Here is a 14068-nt window from a genome sequence, read left to right as displayed (position 1 = left end):
ATGCCATCAGCTGGCATATGTTTTGCCGGATCCGGCAGGCAGTTCCGGCGACGGAACTGCTTTCCGGATCACTCTGCCGCAAGTGTGAAAGTAGCCTTATTCTTTTATTTGGCCGGACCTCCACAATACTGGGTGATTTGAAACTTTGTTGGAGAAAACAGAAAGGGTTAACCAATATTCAGATATGATTAAGAGGCAAATAGTTCAGTGGGGGTCTGACTTCTGGCAAACCTGACGATTAGCTGTTTGAAGAGACTATGGCGCTCCAGAGAGTGCTGCGGCCTCCGCCTAGGCCAGTGGCATCACGTTCATCAGTTAGATGACCTGTGTGCAGATCAGTCCTTTTCAAGTGAATGGGCCTGGGCTGCAATACCAAGCACAGCCACTATCCAATGGACAGCACTGTGTTTGCTATGCTTCGAGGAGGCCGCAGGGCTGATCTTCAGGGGTACCTGTAGTCGAACCTCTACTAATCTGATAATGATGACCTATCCTGAAGATAGGTCATCAGTATTTTACTCCCAGAAACACCCCTTTCAGCAAACAGATTTCAGCATTTCTTTTCTTCTTTTTTTTCAAATCATAGCTGCCTACAGTAGTCTTTCTGGTCTGTCTGTGCAGTTTTGTGACATACCCAGGTGGAACTTAGGTGGATCTTAAGGGAAATGTGTCACCAAAAATGTTGTCTGCAAGTTAAAACCAGATAGCGACACATATCCTTTATTCTAATCTTTTGTTATTTTCTGATTGTAGATTTTTTTGTTCTATTTCCTGAACATGATTATGGGGGTGGCGATCTTACCTGAGCTGTTCTTAACAGCATTTTCACAGAATTAGGTCTCATGCACACGACCGTTGTGTGCATCCGCGGCCATTGTTCCGTTTTCCGTTTTTTTTCACGGACCCATTGACTTTCAATGGGTCCGTGGAAAAATCTGAAAATGCACCGTTTTGCAGCCGCATCCGTGATCTGTGTTTCCTGTCCGTCAAAAAAATAGGACCTGTCATATTTTTTTGACGGACAACGGTTTACGGAGCCATTCAAGTCAATGGGTCCGTGAAAAAACACGGATGCACACAAGATTGCCATCCGCGTCCGTCATCCTTGTCTGTAGGCTACTTTCACACAGATGGATCCGCTGATCCGTCTGCATAAAAGCTTTTAGATCTGATTTTTCACTTCGTGAAAACTCAGATCCGACAGTATATTCTAACACAGAGGCGTTCCCATGGTGATGGGGACGCTTCAGGTTAGAATATACTAAAAGAACTGTGTACATGACTTCCCCCTGCTGCCTGGCAGGTGCTGCCAGGCAGCAAGGGGCAAACCCACCTCCCTCCCCCTCCTGTATTTAACACATTGGTGGCCAGTGCGGCCGGCCCCCCCTCCCTCCCTCCCTCCCTTGTATTTAACACATTGGTGGCCAGTGCGGCCGGCCCCCCCTCCCTCCCTCCCTTGTATTTAACACATTGATGGCCAGTGCGGCCGGCCCCCCCTCCCTTCCCCCCCTAATTAAAATGACCGACCCCCCATCATTGGTGGCAGCGGAGAGTTCCGATCGGAGTCCCAATTTAATCGCTGGGGCTCCGATCGGTTACCATGGCAGCCAAGACGCTACTGCAGTCCTGGCTGCCATGGTTACTTAGCAATTATAGAAGCATTATACTTACCTGCGATGTCTGTGACCGGTCGGGCGCTCCTCCTACTGGTAAGTGAAAGGTCTGTGCGGCGCATTGCTTATAGCACAGACCTTTCACTTACCAGTAGGAGGAGCGCCCGGCCGGTCACAGACATCGCAGGTAAGTATAATGCTTCTAAAATTGCTAAGTAATAATGGCAGCCAGGACTCCGATCGGAACTCTCCGCTGCCACCAATGATGGGGGGTCGGTCATTTTAATTAGGGGGGGGTGCCCGCACTGGCCACCAATGTGTTAAATACAAGGGAGGGAGGGGGGGCCGGCCGCACTGGCCACCAATGAGTTAAATACAGGGGAGGGAGGGGGGGCCGCACTGGCCACCAATGAGTTAAATACAGGGGAGGGAGGGGGGCCGCACTGGCCAGCAATGAGTTAAATACAGGGGGGGGAGGGGGGGTTCTGCCCCTTGCTGCCTGGCAGCACCTGCCAGGCAGCAGGGGGCAGTCATATACACAGTTCTTTTAGTATATTCTAACCTGAAGCGTCCCCATCACCATGGGAACGCCTCTGTGTTAGAATATACTGTCGGATCTGAGTTTCACAATCTAACTCAAATCCGATGGTATATTCTAACATAGAGGCGTTCCCATGGTGATGGGGATGCTTCAAGTTAAAATATACCATCGGATTGGAGAAAACTCTGATCCGATGGTATAATAGGGACTCCTGACTTTACATTGAAAGTCAATGGGGATGGATCCGTTTGCAATTGCACCATATTGTGTCAACGTCAAACGGATCTGTCCCCATTGACTTGCATTGTAAGTCAGGACGGATCCGTTTGGCTCCGCACGGCCAGTCTGACACCAAAACGACTTTTTCTTCATGTCCGTAGATCCTCCAAAAATCAAGGAAGACCCACGGAAGAAAAAAACAGTCACGGATCACGGACCTTAAAAAAAAATGGTTGTGTGCATGAGGCCTTAAGAAAATAGACACAATGGCCTGGACCCGGCCCTATTGACTTCTATGGGAAAGTTTTCTGGGCATGCTCTGTGACCTGTGAAGAGGTAATTGTACAAGGAAAGAACAGTTAAGCTTTAACAATCACCTATTGTGAACTGAGGTTCCTGTCTTATCTATACACGGAGGTGATATCATTATAGACAGGATTAGAATGACAGATAAGCAGATACCTGCAGTAAAGTGATCGGTACAGACCAAGAAGTGGCTCCTATTATTAGGATTAGTGGACAGTGCGAAAACTGCAGGATTTTATGGTTTTTTGCTTAAATATAGATATTAACAGAAAAATTAAAAAATAAGATCAAAAATTCTTAAAAAATATCTTAAACATAAAAAATTTAAGATTTAAACAATGTCATTTTCTGATGATACATTTCCTTTAAAACGTCCTGTGATTTGGAATTTAAATGGTAGGAAGTATACTTAAACTGCAATTTGGTTGGTTGCTCCAGGCAATAAGGTGATAATGAATTTCTCCATGAAAAAACTGCGCATGTCTTTACTAGTATGTTTAACTTTATTGTACAAGTTCATCAAGCTGTTTCATATTAGTTTTAACTAAAATAAGTTTCACATTTTTTAGCACAGCATCTTAATGCCAAATTATGTTAACCCACATACTGTGCATCATGCTGTATAGGTACAGAGTGGTTCCTAAATATCGTAAAATAATGACATCAACAAATAAGAAGACATAAAAGTACACTTCATAGGTTATACCTGAGTTTCTGGTAGCTGCTGTTTAATTATTAGTGTATACAAAGGTGTGTGTATCCTCAAACCACTGCAGACATCTACCTCAGGCTTCAACATATTCCTCCGCCGCATGCTGCGGAGCCCATTTGAGCTGCACATGTCAGAAGTCATCAGTTTGGGATCGCTTGGACTAATGTTCCAGTTGATTGTCTGAATCCTATGAACTATGAAATGATTCAGCACACTTTCATTGCCAGAAACCAGACATGTATCCCTGTTAATCTGTGACAATGTTTGATGTTTTTCGTTCTTCTAGTCCGTCAGAAGAACATAAAACAAAAAACAGATCTGTTATTTTGAGCATCATTCATGCCCATTTAGCATCAGTTTGCACTAAAAATAACGAATCTGTCTTTTTTGAGCATCAATTTTGATCAGATTGCACCCGTTTGGGTCAGTTCTGTCAGAGATTCATTATTTTAGATGTTCTGAGAAAAAGTCCTGCCAGGAGGTATTTTTCCTCCCATCTAAAATAACAGATTTCTATCAGAAAATGACAAAAAAGTGATACAAACTGATCATAACGGATGCGCTAAATAATGGATCCATTTAAAAAAAAAAATTCTGATCTTCGGACGGCTCAGAAGACCAGAAAACAAAACGGTGGTGTGATTGCACCCTAAGCTGGGTAAAGGGGAATTTATTAAAGAGGTTTTCCCATCTCGGACAATGGGGGGCATATCGCTAGGAGGGACCACACCTATCTCATAAACGCAGCCGGCAAAGTGAAGGAGGGCGCCCTGCGCATGTGTGGCTGCCCTTCATTCATTTCTATAGGACCTCTGAAAATAGCTGAGCACTGACTTGGCTATTTCCATTGGCCCCATAGAAGTGAATGGAAGCGGTGGCCGTGCAAGCTCAGTGCGCTTTCATTAATTTCTATAGGGATTCCGAAAATAGCCGAGGTGGCCCCTCGGCTATTTTCAGTGGGCCAATAGGAATGCTTGGTGGTGGCTGGACCCAGAACTCCCGGCCACCACTTTGCCGGCTTTGTCTTTGGCTGCATTTTAGAGATATTGTGGGTCCCAGAGGTGGGTTTGCTATTCACTAGATTTCTAGGTCCTTTTCCATGTCAGTGTTAATGCAAAACCAAAAACAAGCCTCAATATGTGAAACAATGAATCTGGGCAAAAATTAGAAAACCAATATATACCTACAGTGTTGTTTACAAACAAACAATGACAAAATGCCCAAAATGATCATAAATATAGTTCATTTTATTACAAAAAATTCATAACATATCATAATGTACATAATAAAATAAAAATAGCAGGGAACACCAGCAGAAAGGCAAATGCCAGAATCCACTGACCTATGCCGCTGTCACCCACCAAAAGTTGTAAAACATGTCAAGCACAACTAAGTTATGAATGCATACATTATCCAATCAAAGAAGTAATATCAATAATTATATGGCCCAATATGTAGCATATAAAAATATCATCTAAACGTGTACAAATCCCTAAAAGGAACAAAACTCTAGGGTAAAACCTATCACTCAATAGAGCCAATAGCCAAAGACAGAAATTCAGCAAAGACTAAACTTAAGAGCAGGAGAGAAAAGTTAATCCCTCAAGAAATAGCAGTGAAAGACCCTATAGTAAGAGGGTAAAATGAGCCAAATAAATAGTTGTAATCAAATCAATGTATACCGCAGGACATGATGGGGGGGAGAGGAGCAGCACAGGTCAGGATAGGAACCTCGACGCGCGTTTCGCCTAAGCTTTGTCGAGAGGTAAATAACATGTAGCCATAAGACCCTATTTATATCTCTCACAAATGCCAGGTGCATATGATAGTATAAATCAAAAGCAGCTGCTGCCTAATATCGAGCGCTTCATACCTGGTGATGCACGCCGAGCCAGCAATGGAGACGCCGCACTCATTAGAGGAGGGGTGGAACGCAATCATAATAAGGGTGTCAAAGATCCTAGCACCATAACAATTAAAGTGACATAGTGCAATAACCATCAGATACTTATGATCACAATGGTGTCAAAAAATACTGGCACCACAACAGTTAGGCCTCATGCACACAACTGTGCCGTTTTTGCGGTCCGCAAACCGCGGATCCGCAAAAAACGGAAGGCGCCCGTGTTGCCTTCCGCAATTTGCGGAACGGGTGCCGGCAATATAAATGCCTATTCTTGTCTGCAAAGCGCGGACAAGAATAGGACATGTTATATTTTTTTAGCGGGACCGCGGAACGGAGCCACGGATGCGAAAAAGCACACGGAGTGCTGTCCACATCTTTCGCGGCCCCATTGAAATGAATGGGTCTGCATCCGAGCGGCTCGGATGCGGACCCAAACAACGGTCGTGTGCATGAGGCCTTAGAGTGACACAGGGCAACAAAGGCCAAATATTTGTGAACATGTCAATGTCAACTAAACCAAAGTTCTAATTGATATAATGTGACAAGTGCAAAAATGTAAAGTACAAGATCAACACAAAACATATACTATCGAAAATCCCATTATAATATCGCAGCAATGATTCATCTTCATGTTCTTATTCCATGCAGTCTATCCTTCTCGTAGCATACCAAAGATAGTGGTTCAAATGATCATAAGGCCATAACGGCTACAAAGGAAAATATATAAAAATTAGAATCACTAAAAATCTATGTAAAAAAATATAGCTAAAGAAAAGATTTAAAACCCAAAGCCTCATTCAATCCATGAGGGGTCACGTATTAAGCAGAGCCATCCATTTTGTTTCTTTTTGGAGGAGACAACACTTTATGTCTCCTCCCCTAATTCCCAATCTTACACGATCAATCCCTCTAAAGGAGATGCCTCTGGATTACAGTTGCTACACAGTGTTTTACCATTTAGTATGTACTGTTGACTTTCATTATTCCTTCGCATGTGCATAACCTTACATTTGTCGTGTTAAACCTCATCTGCCACTTATCTGCCCAAGCCTCCAATCTATCCAGATCCCTCGTAGTAGTGTACTGTCCTCTTCCGTGTCAATTACTTTGCACAGTTTAGTGTAATTTGCAAAAAATTTTTATTTTTACTGTGCAAGCCTTCTACAAGAACACTAATAAATAAATTGAAGAGAATAGGGCCTAATACTGACCCCTGAGGTACCCCACTAGTGACAGTGACCCAATCTGAGTGTGTACCGTTTAATAACCACCCTCTTTTCTATTACTGGAGCCAGTTACTTACCCACATACAGACATTTTCTCCCAGTCCAAGCATTCTCATTTTATATACTAAACCTTTTATGCGGTACAGGTGTCAAATGCTTTGGCGAAGTCTAGATATACGACACCTAGTGTTGATTGAGCACCATAGTGCACGGGGGCTCGGGCCGAACACATCGGGATGCTCGGTGCTTTAACGAGCACCTGAGTATAATGAAGTCAATGGGAGAAACCAGAGCATTAAACCAGGCACCCCCCTTCTCTGAAGAGGGATGGTTCCTGGTCATAGGAAAAGGTCAGAAATTGATGGAAACACCACCGAAATGGTTCGGGAACAGCATGGGGAGGATGTCTGGCTGCATCTTGGACTCCCAGGTCGCTGCTGGGAACGATGTTGTCCGAGGAGTACGCCACTCTTACAGACTGATATAATAATAATAATATAATACGCACAACACCGAAGATAAAATCGATTTTAGAGGAAACATTGTTAGGAAACTAACAAATTAAAGTGCAAGTATTGCCAAAATTACAAGGAAGAGGCACTCCGATACAACCTGCATATCACATAAGGAGGGCTTCATTCACATTGTGGTACAATTGTTCAGGTACTGGGACGCCTACACTCATAAAGCCTATGCACTAAGTGAAAGGGCTGCCAAAAAATTACAAGGAACCGGCACTCCAACCCTTTGTTACACTATAAAGGAGGCATCATACACAGCCTTGAAAAATTATGATTGATGGCTTGCTGGTGACCCTCAAAAACATTTGGAGCAAGCGCCTGCTGATCTGACCATCTAAAACATATGGTTGAGGGCCTGCTGCCGCTTTGGTGACTCTAGATAACCTGGGGCCAATCGCACGTCCCCGTGATGGTGACAATCCATTCGTATGTCTGCCCTATCAACTTTCGATGTTATTTTCAGCGCTAACGACAGTGACCACGGGTAAGGGGGAATCAGTGTTCAATTCCGAAGAGGAAGCCTGAGAAACAGCTATGGCTACCACATCCAAACAAGGCATCATGCGCGCAAATTACCTATAAGGTATAATTAGGTTAGGGCCTGCAGGTGAGCTGACCCTGTAAAAGATTGTAGGTGAGGGCCTGCTGGTGAGCTTACCCTCTAAAAGCTTGTAGGTGAGGGCGTGCAGGTGAGCTAACCCTCTAAAACATTATATACGAGGGCCTGCAGGTGATCTGACCCTCTAAAAAATTATATGCGAGGGCTTGCTGCTGAGCTGACCCTCTAAAACATTATGGTTGAGGACCTGCTGCTGAGCTGACCATTAAAAAAATTGTACAGTGTTCAAAGCAGGCCGGGTCTCCTGAATACTTCAGCTAGGAATAATGGAATAGGACTCTGTTCTATTTTTGTTGGTTTTCGGAACTGGGTCCATGATTAAGAGGGACAGCCGGGGGCATCCGTATTGCCCGCTAGAGGTGAAATTCTTGGACCAGCGCAAGACGAACCAAAGCGAAAAACATTTGCCAAGTATGTTTTCATTAATCAAAAACAAAAGTTAGAGGTTCGAAGCGATCAGCTACCGCGTTGTTCCGACCATAAACGATGTCGATCCGCCGGCGTTATTTCCCATGAACTCGCCGAGCTGCTTCCGGGAAACCAAAGGTCTTTGGGTTCCGGGGGGGAGGTATGATTTCAAAGCTGACAAAGTACACTGTATGTTACAAATAAATTTTTGATGCGCACACGTTACACTGCAGATGTGGCCCTGGTAAGGTCACTGTCAGAAGCGGACACCGTCTACGGAAAAATTACATTGTATGCCACAGATAAATTTTTGAAGTGCACATGTTACACTGCAGATGTGGCCCTGGTATGGTCGCTGTCAGAAGCAGACACCGTCTACGGAAAAAGTACACTGGATGTCACTGATATTTTAGGGATGCGCACACTGTACACAGGAGATGTGGCGCAGCTAATCTCACTGTCCGCAGCTGACACCGTCTATTGAAAAAGTATACTGGATGTCACAGATATTTTTTGGATGCACACACTTTACACTGCAGATGTGGCGCAGCTAATCTCACTGTCCGCAGCAAACACCGTCTATTGAAAAAGTACACTGGATGTCACAGATATTTTTTGGATGTGCACACTATACACTGGAGATGTAGCACGGATAATTTTACTGTCCGCAGCGGACACCGTCTATGGAAAAAGTACACTGGATGTCACAGATATTTTAGGGATGCGCACACTTTACACAGGAGATGTGGCGCAGCTAATCTCACTGTCTGCAGCGCACACCGTCTATTGAAAAAGTACACTGGATGTCACAGATATTTTTGGGATGCGCACACTTTACACTGGAGATGTGGCGCAGCTAATCTCACTGTCTGCAGCGGACACCGTCTATGGAAAAAGTACATTGGATGTCACTGATATTTTAGGGATGCGCACACTTTACACAGATGATGTGGTGCAAATAATTTAACTGTCCACAGCGACCTATTACACGGTATTTAGCACAGGATGCGCTAAAAATATATATTGCTGCTGTCAGACACAATAGTCCTAACAAGGACTTTTGGGTCTCTGAAAAGTTTTTTGTATAAAAATCTTCCTATTACACTCCCTACACTCTCTGTCTCTTCCTATGTTCAGCTCTCCCTGACTACGACTATATAGCACCTGATGACGCGCTCTGACCAGCCAATCACTGTAATGCCAGTAGCCAACAAATACCAGTCAATATTGGCACAAAACCTTCAGGCTTCTGCTAGAAAGCTGAACATGAAGAGGAACTTCATCTTTCAGCATGACAACGACCCAAAGCATACATCCAAATCAACAAAGGAATGGCTTCACCAGATTAAAGTTTTGGAATGGCCCAGACCTGAATCCGATTGAAAATCTGTGGGGTGATCTGAAGAGGGCTGTGCACAGGAGATGCCCTCGCATTCTGACAGATTTGGAGTGTTTTTGCAAAGAAGAGTGGGCAAATCTTGCCAAGTCAAAATGCGCCATGCTGATAGATTCATACCCAAAAAGACTGAGTGCTGTAAAAAAATCAAAAGGTGCTTCAACAAATTATTAGTTTAAGGGTGTGCACACTTATGCAACCATATTATTTTATTTTTATATTTTTTCTTCCCTCTACCTAAAAGATTTTAGTTTGTTTTTCAATTGAGTTGTACAGTTTATAGGTCATATTAAAGGTGGAAAAAGTTCTGAAATTATTTATCTTTGTCTCATCTTTTTACATCACAGAAACCTGACATTTTAACAGGGGTGTGTAGACTTTTTATAGCCACTGTAATTTACTGTAGTCCCTGAATCTAAAGTCACGTAATCTAAACTAAGGCTACTTTCACACTAGTGTTTTTTGCGGATCCGTCATGGATCTGCAAAAACGCTTCCGTTCCAATAATACAACCACATTGTTGGAACGGATGAACGGATCTGGTTGTATTATGTCTTCTATATCCATGAATAATCCGTCTTGAACACCACTGAAAGTCAATGGGGGACGGATCCGTTTTCTATAGTGCCAGATTGTGTCAGAGAAAACGGATCCGTCCCCCATTGACTTACATTGTGTGCCAGGACGGATTATTTTGGCTCCGCTTCGTCAGGCGGACAGCAAAAGGCTTCAGGCAGCGTTTTGGTGTCTGCCTCCAGAGTGGAATGGCGACTGAACGGAGGCAAACTGATGCATTCTGAGTGGATCCTTTTCCATTCAAAATGCATTAGGGCAAAACTGATCCGTTTTTGACTGCTTTTGAGAGCCCTGAACGGATCTCACAAACGCAAAGCCAAAGCGCTAGTGTGAAAGTAGCCAAACACACGAATGCTCACAAACTCGCATTGTTTGTCAGCTTGTATAAGTGCAGCTCTCAAACCAGATAGCTTTTTTTCCCCTCTGGGTTCAAAGGACTGAGCTGCCCTCAAAACCGGCTATTTAACTTCTCCTAATTAGATAGCCACACCCTAATTACCCACCTGTGCGACACCCTGGAGAAGGAATAGAAAAAAAAAAACTAGATTACACTGCTCTGACTTGGTATATAGTGCTATAAAGTCAGGCACAGTCACTCAGCAATGCACACAAATAATTTAGCTCTCACAGATACTCCCTCACGTAATCTAAAGTCACACACTTAATACAAACACACACTTGTGGACAAACACGCAAACGCTCACAAACTCGCGTCGTTTTTCAGCTTGTGTAAGAGCAGCCCTCAAAATAGATTGCTTTTTTTTCCCTCTGGGTTCAAAGGCTTTTTCCCTCTGGGTTCAGTCTGCTCTGCATCTCCTGTGCTATCACATTGCCTTTTATGGTGACAGGTTTCCTTTAGGCTGGGTTCACACTTGAGCGTTTTACAGCGCATTCAAACGCGCTGTAAAACGCTCAACACATGAAAACCAATGCTTCCCTATGGCCCTGGTTCTCACTTGAGCGTTTTACAGCGCGTTTGAACGCGCTGAAAAACGCCCTACGCTCAAACAAGTTCTTGAGCTTCTTTGGGGCGTTTTGACGCGCGTTTGTGGCCATAGGACACTGCAGTCAATCACACAAACGCGCGTCAAACGCGCGTTTACTATTGCAAAAAACGCGCGGAAAAAAACACACGTTAAACGCGCATATCAAATACGCTCAGGTCTGAACCCAGCCTTAAGGAAAATAAAATTGACAACTGTTGTGTATATATATATATATATATATATATATATATATATATATATTATTTTTTATTTGCTCTTTTGCTGTACCCATGCTAAAAATGTTCTAAAGGGTTAGAATGACGGAATAGTATTAGAATGGGGCCACAGTGGTGGTCATCGTTGGACTTTGAGCACTGGTATTCTACATTGCAGATGTGAAAATATAAAATTTAGCGGAATTGGTTGTACATGTTAGACACTTTTTTTCTTCCTTACCCCACTCTATGAATGGCATACATTTGCACTTTTTAAGTTAATTTGCAACATTTTTCTTGCTGCTGCAGAAACTTTTGTTATCTGCATAAATCTCTTCTTTATTATATCCTTGACCCATAAATGCACTACCTTTCAGTAAAACGATAGATGTTTGTTAATAAGATTGCAATTTTTTTATATATTCTATTTCTATTGTGTTTTTTTTTTTTCTACAGTCCCTTACGGCTTACATGGAAATCTCTAAAGAGCTTGGAGATAATGTTGGGCTAGGAAAAGCATACGAAGCAATGGCAAAAGCTCTGGAAAGGTAAGTTAGCACTCGAACATCTTGCTGTCACTGCCAATTTATTCAACTGTGAATGACTTGAATTGCTAGAGATCTGTCACTTCCCATTTACTGGCTCTTTACGTCTTAAGCACTGCCCTTCTTGAGTGACCCTTTCAGTCTAAATTATTTGAAACAAATACAGTTTAAAAGGGCAGAGTAAGACAGTATCAAAGCATTTCCTGTCCAGTGCTCTTCCCAGTTCCCTACATTTTATAGATATCTGTTCTGTACATTTATGGAGGAAAGATATCATGAGGATGTTAGCAATATTTTCTTATGATCACTTCTATTACACCTTGTTGTTTTCCTTTTTAAATTAATGTTTTCCATCCCCATCTTCAAAGATCCATAGACAAATGAGAGCTGGTTATTTGCAAGACATATATTTTTTGAGAAACGTAAAACAAATTGTAGAGTGGAATCGGAAATAAAAACACAATGTTGGCATTGTTTTTTGGGTTGGGTGTTAACTTTTATTTAACTTTATTTTGTGGGTCCGTACAATTTCTTGCTGTTTTTGCTTCTTTGACAAAACAAAAAACTGGCATCATGTGTTTTACATTTCTTTAAGGCATTCATTGTTGGGAATAAATAGCACTATATTTTAATAGTTTTGGCTTTCAAGGATGCATCAGCATTAGCCTATTAAACCCTGTCTGTACCAGGGCCTAACAGTACTGCAGTGTGTTCCTATTGGAAACAATTTTAAACTTCTTAGGCTGCGTTCACACGAGCGTGTCCGGATTAGTTCCGGATGCGTCCCGGTGTGTTGCGGCAAACCCGCGCCAGTAGGGATGCAATTGCAGTCAGTTTTGACTGCGATTGCGTTCCGATGTTCAGTTTTTATCGCGCGGGTGCAATGTGTTTTGCACGCACGTGTTAAAAAAACGACTGTGGTACCCAGACCCGAACTTCTTCACTGAAGTTCAGGTTTGGGTTCGGTGTTGTGTAGATGTTATTATTTTCCCTTATAACATGGTTATAAGGGAAAATAATAGCATTCTGAATACAGAATGCTTAGTAGGTGATCAATTGAGGGTTAAAAAATAAAAAAAATTAACTCACCTTGTCCACTTGTTCGCGTAGTTCTCCCGGTCTTTAGTTCTTTAAAAAGATGAACTATGGGCTAAAGGACCTTTGGTGACGTCAGATCACATGCTCCAATCACATGGTACATCACTGCGGTGATGGACCCTGTGGTTGGAGCATGTGATCTGACGTCACCAAAGGTCCTTTAGCCCATAGTTCATCTTTTTAAAGAACTAAAGACCGGGAGAACTACGCGAACAAGAGGACAAGGTGAGTTAATTTTTTTTACTTTTTAACCCTCAATTGATCACCTACTAAGCATTCTGTATTCAGAATGCTATTATTTTCCCTTATAACCATGTTATAAGGGAAAATAATACAGTGTATAGACAGTCACCTAGAAACCGTGCGTGAAAATCGCACCGCATACGCACTTGCTTGCGGATGCATGCGATTTTCACGCAACCCCATTCACTTCTATGGGGCCTGCGTTGCGTGAAAAACGCAGAATATAGAGCATGCTGCGATTTTCACGCAACGCATAAGTGATGCGTGAAAATCATCGCTCATCTGAACAGCCCCATTGAAATGAATGGTTCCAGATTCAGTGCGGGTGCAATGCGTTCACCTACCGCATTGCACCCGCGCGGAAATCTCGCCCGTGTGAACGCAGCCTTATCCTTTTCTAAGTATTGATGATCTATCTTCAGGATAAGTCATCAATAGCAGATGGGTGGGGGTTCTACTCTCAGCACCCCTGCAGCTACCCCTTTAAACAGCTGATGGAGTCAGACCTCCGCCCATCTGATTTTGACAACCTATCCTGAGGATAGGTCATAATTTTTTTAGTGCTGCACAACCCCTTATAGGCTGATTTCACATCTGCAATGACTAGGTGCTAAGATATTAGCACCTAGATGATCTTGTGCTAATATCTTACTATTACCAAACAAAGTCCTATTTTGTATAACCACATAGTAACTACGAATCGCTCAACATAATAAATCCTAAACTCAAAAAAAGCAGTGAAGGTCATTTGCTAGCAGATATACGCCACTTTTTGGCATATATCTGTTGCAGATTGCGGTGCAAAGGTTAATTGCGCCACAATCTGCGACTTTTCCCCACTCATACCAGGTCTAAAAAAGGCAGTGTGGCATGGTCGAGGAAGGGGACTGGCAGACAGGCCCATTTTATTCATCATTTTCTATGCCTGTTTTAGGCAT

At 42.9% G+C, this 14068-nt stretch overlaps 1 protein-coding gene across 1 annotated transcript in view; it reads left to right on the top strand.

The window, feature by feature from the left end:
- TTC29 (tetratricopeptide repeat domain 29) overlaps nucleotides 1-14068 on the top strand; it is a 288615-nt gene that overhangs the window by 193387 nt on the left and 81160 nt on the right. The window contains exon 8 of the mRNA XM_040420513.1: nucleotides 11701-11792. Within this exon, the coding sequence (XP_040276447.1) occupies nucleotides 11701-11792 (92 nt within the window). The remainder of the gene's footprint in view (nucleotides 1-11700; nucleotides 11793-14068) is intronic.

Source organism: Bufo bufo, chromosome 2 (genome assembly GCF_905171765.1).
Source record: "Bufo bufo chromosome 2, aBufBuf1.1, whole genome shotgun sequence".
Lineage (NCBI taxonomy): Eukaryota > Metazoa > Chordata > Amphibia > Anura > Bufonidae > Bufo > Bufo bufo.
Note: the sequence above shows the minus strand (reverse complement) of the source record. Positions and strands in the feature narration are given on the sequence as shown.